This window comes from Lytechinus variegatus, chromosome 5, assembly GCF_018143015.1.
Source record: "Lytechinus variegatus isolate NC3 chromosome 5, Lvar_3.0, whole genome shotgun sequence".
In the NCBI taxonomy this organism is placed as follows: domain Eukaryota; kingdom Metazoa; phylum Echinodermata; class Echinoidea; order Temnopleuroida; family Toxopneustidae; genus Lytechinus; species Lytechinus variegatus.
Window position 1 is genome coordinate 2,682,661 of NC_054744.1, and position 23,079 is coordinate 2,705,739.

At 35.2% G+C, this 23,079-nt stretch overlaps 1 protein-coding gene across 5 annotated transcripts in view; it reads right to left on the reverse strand.

The window, feature by feature from the left end:
* The window catches only part of LOC121415060, a 164,462-nt gene that overhangs the window by 73,643 nt on the left and 67,740 nt on the right, over window positions 1-23,079 (reverse strand). For all 5 annotated transcript variants that reach the window (XM_041608140.1, XM_041608139.1, XM_041608138.1 and 2 more), the window contains 2 exons: window positions 12,861-12,942; window positions 4,556-4,799 (listed from right to left, as the gene is read on the reverse strand). In XM_041608140.1, coding sequence (XP_041464074.1) covers window positions 4,556-4,799; window positions 12,861-12,942 — 326 coding nt within the window. The remainder of the gene's footprint in view (window positions 1-4,555; window positions 4,800-12,860; window positions 12,943-23,079) is intronic.

Genomic DNA, 23,079 nt, shown 5'->3' on the forward strand with positions numbered 1-23,079 from the left:
AGAGTCACATACAGTGGACCGCCAAGGACGACTCAAGTCACAGTTCACACAGAGTGCATTAAATTAAGTCTATTGTCCATGTGCACTCATGCACAATAGTGGTAGGCCTATGTGCATCGCATTGTACAGTGTACACACAAAGCTTTTCTTTACAATAAACCAATCAAAAGATATTGGGAGCTTAATTAGCATAAGTCCATGCAAAACCCCTCTTTGGGTTGCACCTTAAAATTAATGTGGCAGAGGAGATATTAGGTCCTTGGCGAGCAAAGAGTTAAAGACGTGTGTGTTTATAAAGCACTTATCTATTTCACACTCTTTTTTACTTTTTTGGCTGAAATTCATATTTTTCCCTCTAAAAAACTACTTTTTGTTTCAAAGTTGGAAACAATGTGGTGGGGTTAGGGGTTATGCTATGGGTCATCAATAGGGGAAGGCGGGGTAAGTTGTGACAGTTTTTGCTTTTTGCAAGTTAGAATTGATATGATTAATAATCTTGTCGAAATAAGTACCTTGCTTTGAAATTTCATTCTTCTGAAATATTTTCCACCTATATATAAATTTCTACCCCAACACTGAAAGTCATCGTGACCTTTGAAAAAACCGATGTCAAATGGCACAACTTGCCCCATATATGGGGTAAGTTTGAGCCACCTTCTGGGGTAAGTTGAGCCACAAAAACTATGTACAAAATGTATGGGGGAGAACCAGCATGTCAATTTTTTGTTTAAAGTCTTTTCACTTGCTAATTCTCTATAAATACTAACATCCTGTAAAAGGAAAAGAGCAGTCATGTAAATTTGCTCCTTTCAGCCTGCATTTCAATTGATTTTTATGGTTTGTTTGTTTTTTAAGATACATTACCATAGGAATTACTATGGCTCAACTTGCCCCATGCTGTTTGGCTCAACTTACCCCAGTCCGAACTTAGTGCGATAATTTTGTATCCACACATTTATTATGCATCCATCATATAAAAGACTATGACAAGAATAAAGATCCATACCTGGACTAATAATGTTGTTATCATGCCTTTATTATATTTAAAGACGTGTGTGTTTATAAAGCACTTATCTATTTCATACTCTTTTTTACTTTTTTGGCTGAAATTCACATTTTTCCCTCTAAAAAACTACTTTTTGTTTCAAAGTTGGAAACAATGTGGTGGGGTTAGGGGTTATGCTATGGGTCATCAATATATGACACCACCACAATGTCTGACTCATTCATTATTGGCCTGGGGCTGGTGGCTCAACTTGCCCCTATGCTCAACTTACCCCGCCTTCCCCTACATGACACCACCATAATGTCTGACTCATTCATTATTGGCCTGGGGCTGGTGGCTCAACTTGCCCCTATGCTCAACTTACCCCGCCTTCCCCTACCTAATGGGAGGATGTGAATGTCTATGTAGTATGCCTAGCAACTGAGTCTTGGAACTTTTGTTCGAATGCTCCCCAGGGAGTGGAGAAAGGATACATACATTGAGTGCAGGCATGCCAGGATCCCAAGACCAGTGTAAACACATATTTGTAAAGCACTTACAAACATTGTTTCAATGTAAAATTTATTTCAAAAAGCATAGTATTAGTATTATTTTCCGAATTGGGGAAAACAGACAGGGAAAGATACCTAGTGGAATAGATTACCATGTTTTTATCCTGAGAACTGACACCTGTACTCAATAGGAAACAAAGATTAGGTTCAAATCTGCCCAAATTAGCTCCTGCCTTGCCTAACAACCATAGTTCCTCTTCAGTGTATGCTCGTATATAGCATAGGAAGTGGGTGACGAGATAATGCAATCTTGGGTAACACTAATGCTCTTGGCTTAATGTAACTGGTACAAGCCTGCGATACCCAAACCATACCTCCTAATCATGTCATACTTTGGTGCATTCAGACAATCTTCCTAACATGGAATGAAAAATATGTATTCACAGATCGTAACGTCAATGAAAATATGGTCACTTCCAGAGAGCATCTATGCCATTTTTCATTAAAAAAACACTAATTATCTCACTCATTTTGAGACATGTCACTGTGCACTGCACTGCGAAGTTTTTTCCCAGGAATTAAACATCAACATGAAGTATACGAAATGCATGCAGATGGTGAATGACTGAACAAAAGGCCATTAGAATTTTGTCATAAAATCATAATTGAGATTCTATTGTATTCAAGTAATTTTCAGCAACTCTGTTTCTGCAGAATCAAATTTTAAAAAATGGACCAATTTCAACACTTTATGTTTGCGTTTTCACACAACTGATTTCCTATCCAACAAAAATTTCCCTGAAAAACTGTTTTAAGCATAGCATCTTTTAAAAGCGCCATTCTAAGTTGAAAAATAGACGCTTGAACGCAACATTTCAGCAGGAAACTCATCAATTTGGTTGAATTTTTGGCTAAGGAAAAGAGGGGATGCATCCCTTTTAAGCCGTAAGGAATGGGGCTCTGGCTAATCTGGCCTCATCCGAAATGGACTATATTTAGTCACCCCATGGTCGAGGCCAGAGCTGCGTAGAAATACTCAAATGAAGCTTGGTGAATAGAGCTGACATTACATTGCAATATTTGCAGAGCTGCCGACTATGATCGGGCTGGTTGGTTTAATAGCTTTATGGAAACAGGAAAACAAGGATTTCCAACTCAAATGGATAAGTTACCTTTATCGTGTCAGGAGGAAGAGAAAGATACAAGAAACTGATCCATATATATGTATATATTTATATATCCCATTGAACTCTTACTACTTATAGTGAGATATGATGGATTTGCTGATCATACGAACCTGACCCAAGTATACTACCGGTACTCAACTGCAAGGAATAAATCATATCAGTAATATAGTTGTTGCTGTTGGAAAATATTGCCTTTCAATGCACATGGCCATACATAGTAGGGGTGGCCAGGAAGTTTCAAAACCAAATTGTATTTTGCAAATTTTTACCACCCCCCCCAAAAAAAAAAAAAAAAAAAAATCTAATAATAAAATGTGCACAAATGTCCATCAAAATTCAATTTCAAAAGAAATACAATGCCCTGAAGACATCTGACCACTTTGCTCCGACACTAATCTATTTTTTTTAAACATATTCTTGCTTCTAAGAATAAAAAATTACTCTGGAGTCTCTGGCAATGGCAATAACATCAATATGAATGTTTTCTGAATCATGACGCGAGAAACAATCTTTTTTTAATTGCCTATCTCTTTGGCAGTTTTTGTTTGGGGGGGTTAGGAATATTGACTGGTTGATAGATTTTGATGTTCAACATTGTGTGTATTCAAGTCAATTACAACTTTCATGTCGGCCCTGGCCCCAAGGTTCAAATGACCTACAAATTTCATTATAGCATAATCAGAAGAAATTAGACTAATTATAATGAAAATAATAGATGGATTTATACTTATGACTTTTTGCCTGAGGATATAAAGCGCTGCTATTATTACCCGGCTTTATCTGCGCTGAACATATGGGGGGCTCAAGCGACATTTAAAAGGGAAATAAATTGGCCTTTCAAAGTTAATAAAATTAAAATAAATATAAAGTACAACACTGTCATAAATTACAGGAATTTCATCAAGAAAAAGAACTCTCTATTTTGAGAAAAGAACGACGATGTAAAAAGGGAGAACATATTTAGATGTCAGCTGCCTCATTGTTCAACTTCCTTGTATTCTGTAAACGGAAAATGGAACAAAAGCCCTTCCTTTTGACCGACACTTTCTACGCCTGACACTGCCCATCTATTTTCGGTCATATTCCATCAAAGTATTTTCTAGGGATTTAGGTCACAGATGTTGCTACTTGGCCTATATGGTGATCTAGTTCTCTGGTGAGAAACTTCCAGGCTTTTGTCTCCTATGGGCTAGTAATTCCCGCCTGGTTGCCATTTAATGATCATAAAGGACAGCCCATAAGTGATGCTGACAACCTTAAGCAAGTGTTCTTCATTATGCACTCTCACGAAGTTATCTAATCGAGATCAGAAATTACGCTGTTCACACCAACTTTTGTGTTAAAAAATTAATGAAATTAATGCATACTTTTATTTTATATCTATTTGATATTATTATCATTGTTGTTGTCTTTGTTATCATTATTTTGATTGTCATCATTATTATAATATTGCGCCTTTATACTGCCATACTTTGGGAAAAAGGAAGCAAGTTACAAAAGTATCACTTGTTGTAAATGAGCAAGGTGTGTTTCGTTATTTACATAGGTGTCAGTGCAATTTAACAGCATATTTTCTTCATTTTCTTTCTATAGAACGATAATTTCTTCCCCAAATTTTGCCTGAACATGCAACATACAAATGGTGTTTCAGGAACAACGATAACTCAAATATGACTGATGTGTCACTTGCTTCCTTTTGCCACAGTTGGGCAGTATAGTCTTGGTGATAAACCCTCAAGTGCCAAGAAATTGTGCCAAAGCACAAATAATTGTAACTTCAGTCCCACACTTACAATAAATATTGATCATTATTTTGATCACATTTTCATGTTTAACGGGAGCCTTCTCATCTTATTTTTTTTTCAAATTACCTTCTCGTAATCTTCCATCTGCTGCGGCAGCTCCCGATGTGAAGATGGTCTTGATGAAGATACCCATTCGTCCTTTCGGTGAATCCTCGCCCCCAACGATACTGAACCCCAGCCCCTTCCCATAACCGCCCTTGATGAGAGAGATCTGCTGTACCACAGAGGGGATGGGTGAACCCCGCCCTGGTATAGGTGACCCCCGGCCAGGTAAGGGTTCGCAGGTCGCCGTCTTCTGTTGGATTAGTTGCTGCAGAAAAACAAATTAGTGAAATGAAGCAAAATTAGTTACTTTATCATTAATTATAATTATGAAAATGGTGATAATGATGACGATGATGAATATGATTATAAATATTAAAAAATACAATTATGACAATAGTAATGTTAACATCAAGAAAGGGTAAATATCACATCAAGAATTAAATGAAGCGAAAAAAATATGTTTCTTATGAGTATATGTTGGAAAATGCTGACTTATATTCATATATTTATGCCTATGCCATAGAAAGCTTTACTGGTGGTAAAAAGTAGATAGAATATATAATCTAAGAATGACATCATCTCAAAATTTGCAGCTCTAATTTATCAATGACCATATAAGGTAACATCACTTGGGCAACAGGTCAATCCATGCATGTGTGAAAATCCAGTAAGGCTTCATCACTCCCACGATCTCCCGCAAAACTCATTTCAAGGAGTCAAAAATTTATTTGCCGATTTTAATCCTGTCCGATCCTGTTATCGTGCAGTCTCACCCCCGATATAAAACCGATCTGCTTGGTCTAAATGCCATTTCCAGTTCTGAATCTTAAGATCACATAATCCATAATATTTGGGGAGAAAATCTGTAGTATACCACCGAAATATGCAGATTTAATCTAAAATGAAGAAGCATACATATATATCTATCTTTCTTCATTTGTTGCTGATGTGTGTTAAAACCAATCCTGGTTTACTTGCACAGAAAGCATTTAATATCATTTAGTAAAGAAGCTCTTTGGTGACTCCACATGTTAAAGGTGAGTCATACAGAATTTAAAAAGTGTCAAATTCAATATTTAATCAAATAAAATGCATTATTATGAATGAGATACCATGTTCCTTCATTTGCATTGTTTGGACTACAGCTCTTAAGAACTTTTAAAATGTCATAACATTTTTAAGCGACATTTGATGATTTTTTTTTCTGCATGAAACTTGGTGAAGCCCGAAGGGTAAATTTTATCTTTAAGAATAGAAATAAACAACAATCAAAATTTGTACATGTTTCTCAATGCATATGTTCCCCTTTAACACAAAATACAGTGGAAAATGGATTCTAATTTTGATTATTTCTATTTTTCATCTCAAAATTTTCAGCATTATGCTTGCTTGAGGGAGAACTTTACCTTTAAGAAAAGTAAGTAAAGACAGACAATATCTGTATGTTCTTACATGTTCCATTTCAATACAAAATATTAGAATAATGGAACATGGATTTTTACAAGATGAAGACAGTAAAAAACAACTATTATTCACTCTATCACCACAACTTATCAACTCAACAAATATGATCTGACAGCTGGAAATCGCTAGAATTAGAGTAAAACATCTCAAGTTCCATGTTCTAAAGATAACAAGAGTCTTAGTTGAAAGACGAGTACACTTGAAATTGGGGTATTGGATTATCAGAAAAAGGATAATACAAAGTAAAAAAAATGCTGCTCTTTACAACCAGGATATGTCAGGTGTGAAATAAGCTTACAGGGAGGAAGCGTTGCCATGGAAACAAAATCCACGGAAGACTGCATTACGCAGCCTTAAGAGAGCACCTTAGCTATGAAATTTATTTCTTCACCTTTTCTAATAAATCTATTTATGATTTTCTATAGCTTTATTTATCAATTGTCTTCAATACAAATTTCCCCCAATGGTGTAGTGAATGGAATGGCATCAGCAAAAACATATTACTCTCTTCTTTACTCTTTTTTTAAATAGGGAAAGCTTCAAATAAATATTCAATAATCTCAATTCTTTTAAGATTTCAAAAGTATTGTGATATTACAGACTTTTCCAATTCAAGTCAGATAATTCTTACAAAATGATAATAAAATTCAGAAGAGGATATTAAGAATGTTTACTAGTCTTTCAATTATAGCAATTTAAAAGCAGAATCTCAAATATTCTTGATACTGTTTTAGTCTTGAAAACATAGCAAACTATTTACAGAATAACAAGTGAATGAAGGAAACTTTGTGCTGCCCTCTTGTGGTGAATTTTGGAAAATTAAATCAGCATAATTTCCATTGGTGCTTGATACATGAACAATAAAAAGACACCAAAGATACAAATGTTTTTCAATAAATTTCAAGCTTTTTTATAGTAAATTCTCACACTTACTTCTGAGCAGTCAAATTCGACTCAGGAGTCTACTCTGTTTTGAGTCAAAATGACTGTTTTCCAGGTTACTTTGAATCAGAATTGAGTGATTTGTTTTTCAGCTGATGCCACATCATTCTCAAACCCATTCGCTATCGGAGTAACTTTGAATCTAAATAGAGTCAACTCCCAACTGGCACCACTCCGAGTCAAGTTTGACTCCACAGAAATAAGGGTGGAACTGGATTTTTGTGTAAGAATAGGAAGGGGCTTGTAAAAATCAGTTTCAGATATATCTTACTTCATATCTAAACAAGATCATCCAATCAAGCAATTTATTTCAAAATTTTCAATTAAAATAATGTATTATGATCCAATATATCCATCTGCCAATATTTCCTGTTCAGTAAATTTTGCAATGAAGACAAATGAAGAAAAAATCTGCAAAAATACGATGAGGCATTGTCCAATGATTTCAAAGGTTGTGAATTTAATATTATGATTATAAGTCAAAACATGGTCAAGTCCTTTCTTATTTCCCTACAAATGATTTGCAAGAGTGTCTCATAAATTTGCTTAAACGTGCATTTGAGATTGACATATTCTCTGTGAAGGTCATTTGTGACCATCACCTTGTTTTATATAACATTTCATAAGCCTAGATTTTATTAATGATACAGTCATACCAATATAAATGATTCCAAACCAACCAATGATATTACATTATGATATCTTTATGTAGGGGGTGTTATGGTCAAGTGGTTTAGTCTCCAGACTTTTGAAACAGAGGATTGTGGGTTCGAATCTGCATGGAATTCATCAACATTGTGCTGCACTCAACCCAGGTGAGGTAAATAGGTACCTGGCAGGAGTCAACTCCTTGAAACACTTGAGCATGAAACAGTAGCTCGATCAGCTAAAGCCAGGGTAATTAGCACTGTATTTATTGTAGAGAGCTATAATAGAGACTTATGATTAAGAGGTATATATTAGGTGCTATACATATTTATTATTTATTTGATTTTGTTATAAATGCTCATGCTACCCTAGCCTTAACAAGGAGTTACCAGCACTCCTTAGCCTAAACCAACCCAGAGACACACACACACACACAGCCACAAGACGGACATATCCAATGAATCCCAGCATTCATCCGGGCATTACTCATTTGGTCACTTCTCAAAAACATCTCCCGTCAATCTTGACCAGCTGAGAGATATAGACAAGGGAATTCCCAGAGCTTTCGTTATTTTAAGAATTGATGAAATACGGTATAAGGTGACAGAGGAACGGGCCATACAGTCACCAAGAACTTCCTTTGGTTTTTCTAGCTTTAGCTTACGTCTATGTGGGGGCTTGTTTAAACAGTTTTGATTAGACAAAATGGTCACGCAATGCACACTCTGAATTTCAAGGATTTAAAATCAATCCAGAGTGGCTGTGAATAGTGACCAGCGATTATTGGATTTATTTTTAATCTTAAGGATTGACTTTTAAATCTAGAAAGATTGTATTCAAATCTTTTAGTTTTATATTCAAATCCACAAGGTTTATATCAAAATCTGATATTCAGCTGGTCACTCTGCACAACCGATTATTTGAAACCCTCAGAATTCATTAAGCAGCACAACATTTATTTTCAATCCAAAAGATTTACTTTTAAATTGTCAAAAGATTTACTGTTTAGCTAGTCACTACTCACAACTGATCTTAAAATATGAGTCTCTTGGATAGAAATATTTTTGGCATTTCTGTAAAAATGTCACCATCCCTCATGGAACTGAGAATCTCAATTTCACTGAACATAACATAATCCAACTGTAATGTTTGCAATGAATAAATATGAATATTCAAAATACTTGTATTATTTAGATCAATTTCAATGACTAATCAAATGGTTATTAAATTCATCCATTCATGGGACCAAACATTTATATCAATTTTATCCATTCACTATATTTAAAGTTTAATCATTCATTTATCTTATTTCATTTGTAATCAATCGATTGATTTATTTGTTTTATCTATTTTTTATTTTTTCATCTATTTATCTATTCACCTAATCATCCATCTATCTATCCATCCATCCATTTTATCATTAGTACTCTATCAGCTGAGTAACTTGGTAATTTACATTCTTTAATCCTTGGAGGCCCTGAAATATAAATTCAAAGTGAGGCCAAATTCAAACTGTGAAATAAAAAAAAACAAGAAGACATTTTCAAACAAATTAGAATAAATCATAAAACACAGAAAACCAGCTCATTTGTTAAGTTTCCAATAAGGCTAAAATAAAAGATCTAATAAATGAGGAATCCAACCGTGAATTTCTTATCAGTTGCCTTGTTGGTGATTGATTTGCCTGAGGTATTCTGACAAGCAACAGGAAGATGACCAGAAGGAAATGGCCAGAAAATTCATAATAGATTAAATCCTATGTCTGAGTGACTCTAGACATGAGTCACAATAAGACAAATATCATTGTGAATCCTGTGGTTTAATCTTTACAGTATTATGCTTGAAGGAAAACTCCACTTGCTTTAAAATAAATTTTTCATAATCAGGAATATCATAAACCTATATATCATTTAAGGGATACTTGACTAAGTCAGCCTTACTTCCATGACTCAAAATTTACCTAATCAAAGCAAATTTTTTCATCCAAATTATGCAAAAAAATGTGTTTATACCTCTTCTTTGTCTAAAAAATTTCTGAGGTCCCAGAAGATATTACTGCATTCCATTAACTACATACTTATCCTTAACCCTGGACTATCCTTAACCCATACTATCTTTTTCGGTTTCAGCCTGTCTTTCTTTGCTTAGCCGGGGTTAACACCATAACACCTGATTATCGCATGGTTCATGAATAATGAAGCGTGTAATTAACATGCAATTTCGACTCATGTGATTGGCTAATGCTTAGCCCCACTCCATACTCTCCTAGCAAAGTGAATTTTTTTAAATAATCTCTCCATATCTAGAGTGACCATGTTCACTCTCTGAAGTAAGAATGGTTTTAGAATAAATCCAGACTGAAAACAGAATGCAGAGCAGAGGTTAATGTTCACTCCTTTTAGAGTGACTATCAAACAGATCCTTCAAGGAACAAAATTAAATTTAGAATGCATATGGAGTGAGATCTTCATGAACTCGAAATTCACTCTTGATCTATATTCACTCCTATAGGGACTCTCTCACCTGACTGCTTTAGCCAGCGTATGCCGACATACGTATGCTATGGCAAGCCCGTACTCTTAATCCCATTTCTTTTTATCAAGTATTTCCTTTGTTAACAATATGAATGATTCTTTATAATTGTACAGAATTTGAATTCTGCGATGTTAATAAAATTTTGCGCTGTTAACAAATGCAATTAATGAAATGCTTGATGACAGAAAAAAATAGGATGAAAAAGAAAATGTTTGGCCACAGGTACAGTACAACAGCATAAGTTGGCTAAAACATGCAGCTGTGACAACCCCTTTAAAGGAAAAGTCCACCCCAACAAAAAGATTATTTGAATAAAGAGAGAAAAATCCAACAAGCACAACGCTTGAAATTTCATCAAAATCGGATGTAAAATAAGAGAGTTATGACATTTTAAAGTTTTGCTTAATTTCACAAAAAAGTTAGATGCACATACCAGTTGGTATGCAAATGAGAGAACTGATGACATCACTCACTATTTCTTTTGTATTTTATTATATGAAATATTATAATTTCTACCTATTTTCCTGTGAAACAAAGTTTGATTTCCCCCTGAACATGTGGTATTACCATTATCATAACATTGTATGGTTCAGTTAAGTTTATTGTCAAATTGGTAAAACTTCAAATATTGTACAATTCAAACAATAAAACACAAAAGAAATAGTGAGGGACATCATCGATTCTCCCATTTGCACGTGAATAAATTGTGCATATAACAATTTTGTTAAAAACAAGTGAAACTCGAAATGTCATAACTATCTCATTTTACATTCGATTTTGATGAAATTTTCAGCGTTTTGCTAGTTTGATTTTCTCTATTGATCTAAATCAACAATTTTCTAAGGTGGACTAGACCTTTAAAGATCTAACTTTATTTCACTTTTTAGATTGTGGTAATGGGGGTAGTATATATCACTGGAATAATTAAAGTTATGTGTACCACAAGCAATAGCATTTTAACCAGACTAAATCTAAATCAACCATTCTACTATCAATCATCATAAAGTGGATTTGTTTCAAAAGGGCATTTAGTCAGGAAGAGAATTCTACATCTATTACTCTGTTACTATTTTTGTTGTTGCTACAGACATGACCATACCATGAAATGTCACAGGATACACTTTCTTTAAATGACATAAATTGTAAGTGAACTATGGGGGGGTTCAGAGGTATACAAGACCCCCCCCCCCCCCCAAAAAAAGGGTCAAAATCAAGGGAATTCTACTTTCATAGGAAAAGAATTCAAGGTAATTAATGAATATCAAGAGAAAATAAAAGGGATTTCCAGACACAAATGATTTTGTTCTTGTTCTTCCTTGTATATTCACTCTCTACCTCCAAATATTATTCCTCCCTCCAAAAAAAGTCTATAATCACTACTTCATACAGTCATAACATGAGAAATTGTTAATATGTTCAGTCATTTATTTAGTCCTCAATAGATGTTGTGGGAATACCCCCTCAGGTGTTACTTACAACTATGCCATGAAGTTTGAATATAACACCATGGGTGTTGAACAAACACCTTAAATTACATAAACACTGGTGTAAATGCTTGGTGCAGTCCATTTCACAACACCAAATGGTGGAGTGTCAACACCCTGGTTTGGAATTATACACTGAGTAAAAATGTTGTTAAAAATATAAAGCACATTAAGCCCGTCACTTGTACAGTTGTCTATTCTTAAACAGGATGTTTAAACTTTGTGTTTTTCGAAAAATGATATGAATGTTTAAAATTTAAACAATACTTGTTGAAGTGACAGGCTTTTTAACATGCTTAAAATTTTAAACAGCATTTTTACAGTGTAAATAGTGACGGAAGCCCACATCAAATGGATAGTTCGTTCCTGTCCGGAGGGTTAGATGACCATGCCAATCCAGCATCATTAGCTAGATAATGTCATATTGAATTTCATTTTGTTCCAAAGTCTTCTTTGACGAGGCCTCGCGAGGGCAGTATATGACAACCAGGGACAACTTGATGAGAGATGAGGGGAAATATGATGAGGTATACAAATCATTTAATTTTTTTTCGTTTGTGTCAGATCGCCATGTTTCTCATGCTCCCTGTAATCTCCTCTCTCTTTCATGGGCGGAAATCTGTCCAAAAAGGTAGAGGGACCAGGTACTGGAAACTTTGAAACTTTTACAAGCAAAAAAAAATAAAGGTTATCACCCAAAATGTAAGGTCATTTTAACCACAAAAAAAATTGACAACCAAAAAAAGGGTTTTCACCCAAAATGTAAGGACGTTTAGTCAAAAATACATGTATTATTTGAATTGTGAATGATGTATTTTTGGTCGGGGGAAGCATCCTCCCTGGGATTTCCGACTATGCTCTTTTTAGAAAGTAAAGTGTGTTTGCTCTCACAAAGCGTTCATTTAGAAATCACTCTAACAGAACCACATGAATACCAGCTAGTAGTCCCGAATTATTTCGGTCCTTGACCATGAACAAAAATATTTTGCAACCAGTCTGCACCCGCAAATTCACGAAAAGGGGTGGAAAAGAGCCCCCCTCCCCTCCCTTCCACCCGAAAATCAAACAAATAAAAAGGAAAACAGGGAATTTGATACAGAAAATCAACAAAAGATAATGTGAATAAATGGTATTTATCATAATATACAGTACATGCTTATGATGATAAGCTGGCAATGATATGAAAATGTTATTTTACAATGAAAAATGATCCTATCAAATCATCAGTCTGATATTTAAAAAGCTTTACATACCCTTGGTGTAGTAGGTGCGCTCTGAGGAGATGAAAATCTCTTCCATACTGATTCATCATAGGTCAATGAACCTTCTTCTTGCCTGGAAAAAAAAATATGAGAAAAGAAATGGTTTCAATACAAAACCTTATAGATCAAGAGGATTCACAACATTGACTCCAGAAAACTTGCTCCTAAAAAATTCTGCATTTAAAACCAAATCTCTGAGGCATAGGGAATTTCCCTTCCATCAGATAATATTAGCATCTCTTTATAGTAGTTAAAATCTTGAGCAAAATTGTTTAAGAAGCAAATAATACTTGATAGGTTGCTATTTTCTCTTATTTATAGGATAGGGCAGACATGCCAAGTCCCACACATTATGTGTGAGCCCCCTGCATTAAGGTCTCTTGCTCATCCCCTCAAATCTCTTTTTCATGCATGTCCAGGGGGGGCGGGGGCACTCGAATTATAACATGATACCTATGTGCTGCACCAACTCTAAAATAGGGGGGGGTCTCGAACTAAATCTTGGTCTTAAAACGGGGGTCTCCGGATCGACTCTTGGATCAACCATTGCTAAAAATGCAACACTCTTGAACGGACTACACAAAAAATGGTAGTCTCCGGAACTCATTAGATCACAGGCGCAAAATGCGCATGCGTCTTGCTAGATTCATATCAGGCCAGCGCAAGTTAGCTTCCGGCGCAGGGAGCTTCGACGGGCGGCATAATGGCTCCGCACTGATCGAGCTCACCGCTCTGACCAGCCAGGTAGACCAAGACAGGTGCTCTTTGGAACGAGAAATCACAAATTTGAGGGTCTCCGGAACGGGAAAAAATTTTAATTTCTAAGGCTTTCTGGATTGGTGATGCTCTGGAACGGAAATATAGGCTGAAAATGGGGGTCTCAACCACGGCACATACGTATCATACATTTATACTGAGTACCCCCCTGGATCCATGTATCAGTCTATCCCCATACTATTATACACAATCCCTGCAATCTCACGCAGAGTCAAGGGAAATCTCACACATAACTGGCCTTTGACCTTGGCATCTCTGAAAGAGTTCACCCCAACAAAAGGTCGATTGTCATAAAAACAGCAAAAAATGAAATAAGCATAAAGCTAAAATTTCATCGAAAATGGATTTGAAATATTTTTATGACATAATGAAATTTTGCTTAAAAGATTACATACACAACACAGTGAAAAGGAAATGAGAGAATCGATGTCAATATAAATGAACAGAAATGATGGTTCATATCAGGGGGCAGAGGAATTTTACATTTTTTTCACAATTATTGAAAGAAATGTTATGTGACCCCTGCAAATGATGACTTGATCGTTACAATTGCTTAATCTAATTTGAAAGAAATGACAACAAAAGCTCTTTAAAAAGCAATTAGAAAAAACAACATCTGTTTCCCGAAACTTGATCTCATCTAACCATTCAATTATACAGTCGTGTACATGAAATAATGAGTGTGTAACGAATGAATGTCATTCAAGGTTGCCAATTTTCAGAGCAGATGTAGGTGTGGTGACATGAATTAGTCAGCTATGTTCGATATCATGAAACATGATAATAAATGTCATCTTAGGTGATACTCATGTTGTCTTTACTAATCCATTTCTATATATATATGATTAGGAAAGTTCACTCATTACACCAGGTGGGTGTTTCATAAAGCTGTTCGTAAGATACGAATGACTTTACGCATGACTGGTGATCCTTTCTTGTGCTTAATGATATCCCTGTGTAATTGATTTATGACCAAAGAACGTGTTCGTAACTTTACAAACAGCTTTCTCACCAGACTAGGGTTCTCAATTAGTTTTGTTGAAGTCAAACCATAATTTACATTGGAAAATAAAAGAGTTCATGTAACATTTGTGTGGCATAATTGGTTCCCATTTGAATACCATAAACATAGGTGAGGGCGGAGTGTCGTCACATCCGCTTAACGACGACAGCACTAATCTTAGTGCGATGAAAACAAAGTACAAGAAACACGATGAAATGTCGGAAACAGAACTGAAAATTTCAGAAAGATTTGTAAACTTTCAGATGACGCAATTGGTAAACTCGATTATCACGACGTTCAGCACCAAGTATGAATGCGATGTTTGTGTATATGCATTGTAGGCATGCCATAATGCCACACTGCTGTACGGGTCGCTAATGCTTTGTTTTCATTGGCCGCTCAGTTGCTAGGGCTCGAGATTAAAATGCCTGATGTTTGCCCCTGCCTATAAGTGTTTGCATTTATTGTTGTGTGAAACTATTTCATAAATGCAATGCAAAGGCATGCATTTCTTTATTTTACATCATTTCTTCATTTTACAGTGCATTTTCAGCATTATACTACATTCATTTTCCTCTTTTAATTCAAATCAACTTGTTCTCAGAATTGAACTGGCCTTTAAATATCAGAGTTTGACATGTATACCCCGAATTTTGAGATTAGCTTGCATGGGCGTACTCATGTTGCAAACATAGTCACCGTGTCTGATAACCAAAACACATTACCAAATCCCCTAAAATGCACATATGGTTGGGAGCATGACGGCAATTAGTGAATGTTACGATTAATCTGGTATATCCTCTTGAATAAGTGGTACATAACAGGAGACAGTCATGTTTCTCTAATAATTAGTCGCACATGAGGAATTTAGATATGAATTTACATTGGGTGTGGGTGAAAGAGCTGTCAGAAGAATTATGGGTTGATGTTTTAATTAGGGAATGAGAAAGAAACCAGGGGAAAAAAGAGAGATGTCGCTGTCATCAAAAATCTCGGATGATCTTCTCATTATCTAACATGATGGGAGCCCATAAAAGAGGAATCCGATAACTGTAAAGTCTGTATTAAGTCAAACTGAAATTTTGCTCCTGCGACAATCGCTCCGGTCTTAAAGTAAATGCCAGTTGTGGTAACGATATCAAAATGAGTTCGTACAGAATCCAATGAAATGACCACCAAAGTGTCTGTTTGTATAATTAAACATATGTGCCAAAGGATTCTGGAAGAAATTGTGTAATTGCTGAGAAATCAGCAAATAAGCACAGGATTCGGGTCAAGCGTCGGGCCCGACATTCAAAGCAATAAGTATACACTGTCCCACGTGCGCTTATCTGTGTTAATGATCTTCAGTGTGAACAATTTTCAGCATAGATTTCAAGATTTCACAAAGTTCAGTTTATGTAACTGTACCAGATCTAGATCCTCGATGATATACTGACAATTAAGCCTTGTTCTACAGAGTTTCTCATGAAATCAGTGTTTACTGCAACTACTGGTATTTCTCTTTAATATCTCAGAAAGTATAGGATAAGAGTTAGGGTTGTAATAGATAAATAGAAAATGTTATTAAAAATCCCATCATCATCATTATAGTGCAATACTAGTATGAATCAACACTGAAATAAGGTCACAAATAATAAGGTCACAAAAAATTTACCTAAATTTTATCTTTATACAGGTGACATCACATTTGTGCTACATTTTAGACACATGTCTATGCATCATTGGGTAGGAAGTCATGTATCATTGTAACATATGCTCAGATAATTCACTATCGGATGGTGGTTTTTGATCCGGTCAAGGAAAAAAAAAATGTAAAAAAAAAACAGTAAGAAGATGCACAAATAATTTGCCCTTATTATCCAGGTTCACATTATGATATTGTAACTATTACGCCAGTATTCCGAACTCACATTTGAACGAAAGTCTTGCCAAATATTGTAGTTTATGGATTACCAATTGTCCAACATAGTACAGATTCTATCAACTCATCTGTGACTCAACCCATTCGTAACTTTTTGGGAATAACAACTGAAATAGTTTTCTTCATCATTAGAGCATGGGGAAACAAACTGGTAAATATTTTTTAAAATAAGAAAAACAAGATTTAATATTATCAGCTTCTCATAATTTCATTAGAGATCTAGACCATGGTTGAACTGGACTCTGGAATGAGAGCCAATATGGCTCTATAAAAAAAATTGTGCAAAAGGGTTAATAAGAAGTACTGAAAACTACCAAAGTACTTGAAGGTCCTTTTATTACCAAGAAAGAAAATATGATGTACCTTGGAAACTAGATAATGACTTCTTCTCCCACAATAGAAAGCTTCAAATTATATTTTGAATATTGCTTATCATCAATGGCCTAACTTATTTCATACTCCGTTCTTAAATTCAAATTTGTGTGATTTTCCAAGCTTAAAAATCTTACATTATTAAAAATTATTTTCAGGACTGGATTGCCCTTTAATCATCCTTTGTTTTTTTAACAGGTAACATAGGTGATGACTTGCCTTTTGTGATTGCCGTATTCTGATAAAGGAGGATTAATATTCATCACTAAACAACATTTTCTATCTGTCCAAGTCACTAGGTGGTTTAAGACTGCCTCGATCATAAGATTCCCCATTAAATCACAAGAACTTTTTTAAGCTAAAAATACAAAGTAATTATTCCTGCATTCACACCGCCCCAAAAGGATAAGTTCCTGACATAACGAACATGTGCAGTATGGTCTGATAAGCAAGCAAGGCCCGAGATTTATTACATTTTTCATTATTTATTTTCCACTCGTGGGCTGGATGACCGTCTTCAGCCACAGGCTGTTCTTCTGAGGGGTCCAGATTCAAAATCATGAGCTCAGCAGCCACCCAAGGTACCTGCGACCTTGGAAAAATCTATTCAATGGGTATTTTCTTTCGGGAGATTACGCATAATTTGCTTTCACTTTGCCAATATTACCTGGTATTTTCTGATCGGGATAAATTTCCCGATCAGAAAATACCTGGAATTGACAAACTTCGAGGCGGTCTGAAACCACCTCAAGTGAGTTGCAAATTGTTTTGAAGCTCCCGGCTTTATTACTCTCAGACGACTGATTGTATCCAAAATACCTAGGGACTGGTGAATATGTTGTAATACAAGACAATAGCAGTGGGAGAAGGGGATCTTCTTCTCAAAGAAAATAATACTTTAATCACTTGTTTAACGCTTTGCCATGTACAAACAATGGATCAATCAGCAGCTATTGAAAATGCAGGAAGACTCATGTCACATAAGCTACCGAGTCCAAATGTGACTTCCTGCGTTTTCTCAGCTACAAGATATAAGGCCTCTCGGCTTTCATTTGTCTTTTTCTCCGAGTAGTTTTCACACAAAGAGCTGATTCGAGACAGATTAATTGTAATCATTATTGTTAAAGGGGCTGTCATATCTTACTGTCTCAGCCAGCATATGCAATACATAGGATGCGACAAGCCATTGTCTTAATCCCATTTCTCGATATAAAAAATTGCCTATTTGTTAATGCCAACATTAATTTTCATATAAATAAATTTGAATTCTTGATGAATTGTGTTTTTACAAAACGCAAATGCTTGATATCTCAGGAGATGGGATCGAAAGATATGATGGCTAGCCATATGTACAGTATGTCAGCATATAGCTTAAATACAAGGTGACTACCCTTTTAGAAGTGATTACAAGCACTGCACATACAGGCCCATATTCTGAACTCTGGTTTAACTTAGACCGTGGTCTAACTCTGTGCTAAAATTATGAGAAGCCAAACACGTCCAAATTTGTTCACAGGGTATGTTTATTATGTTTACTGTGCTCTTTCTTTATTCTTAAATGGTGAAGACAATAATCTTATTCATCCTTCCCAGACAGTTAAATAATGATTTGAGAGTCAAATGAGCTGATACTTTGAACCTCTACTGTTAGAGATTTATGTCACAATTGGCTATCCATAGTTAAAACCACAACTTTAAACCAGAGTTTAAATCAAACCTGACTTCAGAATACGGGCCGTAGAGTTTACCCAAATCTGCAATTATAGAATTCCAGGACAGATAGCAAAGGGTTTATATCGGGTGCCTGGGTACTCTGCAGATAGGACTTTCACATTTAGTCCGGCCCTAATAACAAACTTTGAAGGCCGATGCATTCACATAGTGATTTTGGTGCAAAGTTTAAAAGGTTAACTATCTGTGCACTTTCAAGCTTCAAAAATGCACTTATTGAAGTAGAAGAAAAGATCAACAGTTTGAAAATCTAATAAGTAGTATTACTATCATAGTACTGTATTATGTACAGGAGGTATTTTAACGATTGAAATCCTTCTATAATCTGAAAAAATAACAACAGTTTTTTGCATATTATTCTATTTTGCATGAAGATACTATATTAAGAACAGAATGCCACTGGCCAAGTGCCTGGTAATTCCTTACTGAATGAAATCCAAAACATAGGCACCATTGGCAAAAATTCAAGCTATTTTATGAGTTTGCTTTTTTCATCAGGAAACTCCCACAAAACATTTTCTTTTGTCTACAAACATGGTATCCCCTACATTCACGTGAGATCACACTGAATCATACAACCACCATCTGGTTTTAAAGGTCAAGTCCACCCCAGGAAAATGCTGACTTGAATAAAAAGAGACCTAGCACAGTGCTGAAAATTTCATCAGAATCGGATGTAAAATAAGAAAGTTTCGCTTATTTTTCACAAAACAGTGATATGCACAACTAGGTGACTCAGTTGATAATGTCCATCACTCACTATTTCTTTTGTTTTTTATTGTTTAAATTATACAATATTTCATTTTATATAGATTTGACAATAAGGACCAACTTGACCCGCGTCTAAAACTGAAAAACACCCCTTTAAACATGTTTTTTTTGTCACACGTGTGTACAGCAAAATATTTGACTGCCCCCCCCCCCCCCCGGAACTTATTATTTGATTAAATTGAAACCTCTAATATTTCCAAACTACAGCTACAAAAAAATGTTTTTTAATCTAAGGATTTGAAGCCAATTCAAAAAATCTATGCCAATATGAATAAAAGTATAGCCTAAACACAGAGCTATTTTACATACTTTGTTATTGCTCGTTACTTTTTTTTCCTTAATTTCATAACTTATAAGATACAACTATTTTAACATAGCACAGACAGCTCTGGAATTACCTAGAATCATTACAAAGATTTTACATTCATATTGCTCCAAAAATCTATTACCGGTTTCTATTTCTTCATGCTTCGTACATATATTTTGGTAATACTATTCCAATATTACTTCTCAATAAATATTAATGTGTCTATGCATTAATATTCTATCTGTAAAAATATTTGTATTTGTATAATGTAGCTCATACTGCAAATCAGAGGCAGATCCAGGATATTCCAAAGGGGAGGCACATTTTCCGAAGGAAAGCTTAAAAAGCTATAAAAAAGAAGGAGAAAAAGGTCCTCACCTGTGTAATGACAACATATTCCCATTAATAATATATGCTGTGTCTTTCAAAGGGGGGGGGGCACACTTGTATGAGAACGGCATACATTAAAAATATTGACTACGGCTCTCAAAGGGGGGGGGGGCACGGGCCAGATGTGCCCTACATACACCACTGCTGCAAATCAATCTTGAAATAAAATACCATTTGAAAAATTGATTCAGTTTGACATGAGTCCCTTGGCAGAGGCAGATCCAGGGGGGGGGCACATACAACCCATGTCCCCTTCCCTTTTGAGAGTCATAATCAATATTTATAATGTAAATATGCCATTCAAACACAAGTGTGCCCCCCCCATGAGAGTCACACCAAATGATTTTATTGGGGACCTTTTTTTTTGCTTGTCAAATTTTGAAGGGCAAATGTGCCCCTCCCCTTTTGGAAAATCCTGGATCCGCCCCTGGTCTCTGGGATATATTTGGTAGCATGATATAATAAGAATACTCTGCTTCAAACTTATCGTGTTTGACAGGTTAATAGGAGTTCATCCTTTAGAACCATCTCCATCTTCATCAAAGCCCTTAATGTATTATTTATAGGAGGAAACATTGAACATCCTATATCCTAAGAAGCTTTATATCAATGATCAACCTACTGAAAGACTGCACCACAAATTGATCAGATTTCTAGATCATGGAATATCTAACAGATATTCTCCCTCCATCCATCCTCTCTCTCTCTCTCACTCTTTAAAGGGATGGTCCAGGCTGAAAATATTTATATCTAAATAAATAGAGTAAAATGCTGTAAATTTCATCGAAATCGGATAACAAATAACAAAGTGATTGAATTTTAAAGTTCATCAATATTTTGTTAAAACAAACATCGTCATGAATATTCATTAGGTGGGCTGATGATGTCACATCCCCACTTTCCCTTTTTGTTATGTTGTTCCATGAAATCATAAATGTTTCATTTTTTCATACAAGTGTAAATGATGTATCTCAATTATGATGAAATAAGTTGTGGCAATAAATAACTAATTCACTTTAACAATCAGTTGCCATCCAATTGTTTTACATGTAGTTCTTGGTAGAAAAATTTTGAATAAACCTAATTTCATATAATAAAATACAAAAGAACAAATGGGGATATGACATAATCACCCCACCTAATGAATATTCATAAAGACATGCCTAGAACTGTTTCAACGGAATAATGCAAATCTTTAGAATTCAATAACTTTGTTATTTGTGATCGGATTTTGATCAAATTTTCAGCATTTTGCTCGGAGAATTTTACTCTATTTTTTTAAGATATAAATATTTCCAGTCTGGACCATCCCTTTAATTCTCCAATGAATATTCTCCCAATCCCTTCCCCCCTTTCCCTCCCTCCTTGCTCTCGCTCTTATATTTTCCAATGATATTCCCCTCTCCCTCCCTCCTTGCTCGCACTATCAAATTCAGCAATGAATATTCTTTCTTTCTTGCATGCCCCCACACCTACCTTCCTTCTTCCTAGCACCCCCCCCCCCTGCCTCCCAGCTCCCTCAAACTCACTCACTAAATAAGAACATATTAGTTTGTTCAGGGTGGTCTGGTGACGATCTCATTTTAGGCTGGTGTCAACTCAATATGACTGAGATTATAACTAAGATGTCAGGATAATGCAATTTTCATGATTAATCTCGCGATGAACTTCATCGTGGGTATGCTCATTAAAGACAATTATGATCCCATATTGAATTCCGATATCAATTTATGTTCCCATGGATACTAATGGCAATTAGGGATGACAAGAGCTTGACGAGGATACTATGAGAATTAGGGCTCAATTAACCAATCATGGAAAGAACTAGAAAAAAAAAGAACTGCTGGGAACAGGATAGCACTATCTCAAAAGATACAAAAAATAACAAATCAAGATATGGTTCATTTCAACCACATATGTGAGTGGCAATGGGTTGACATTTAAAAGACACATTGATACATGGGCATGGACTTGCATGACATAGCTTGTATATGTGATAACCAATTTGCTTGTGATACTGCCAGGGGGTGTTTGGTAGGAATAGAGTTGGTTATACAATTGGTATATGAAGTTTACTGAACTGTTAAAAAATGAAGGACAATCTTCCAAAGTGTTTTTCCTAAGGAAAATCTGAGTTTTTTATCTCAAAATTTTCCTCATTATATATTTTTTTTCTGTTTTAGTTCATCTTAACTTTTTCTTATTTTCTTTATTTCAATTTACTTTTTATTCATTCTATCTATTCATTTTTTTTGGGGGGGGAGTGGGTGAAAACCATATTTATTTTATTGAGCCTATGTGCACTTAAATTCCATTGCCAATTTCACATAATTCATTGAAAAAATCTAGGTTACAGAACTCCTTTGACTATAACATAAAAAATATATTTTTTATAATGTTATATAACAGCCCAATCACCTCTGGTCTCTCTCACTCCTCACCCTTTTTCTCACTCTACATGTATCTCTTTCTCTTTCTTTCACACAAGCCATGAAAAAAGGGTCAGAATAAATGTTCCCAACCCAACATTAATTACTCAAAGCATGCCACAGATACGACACATTTGAATAAAAGCATATACTTGCCTTGACAAATGTGATTCCATCATTGCTATACTGTTATAAATAATACACAGAATCCCATACTCCGGACCATACTTGGTCAATCAATGCTCCTGAACATCAAACAGTCCACAAGTATCATTTAATTTCTTCACAGTTTATAATAGTAAACCATTCTGTCTGAATAGAGTTGTGTACATTGTCTAGCAACTACAATTTCAAGGGAAAGTTATTTCTATCAATATGAATCATGTATTGATTGCACATCATCGTATAAACTGCAGAAGGTCAGATAACACAAAAACAATATCTGTAGCAATGTTGTGTATCATATGGCATAATGATAGGGGTTTAATATTTACAACTGTTTATAG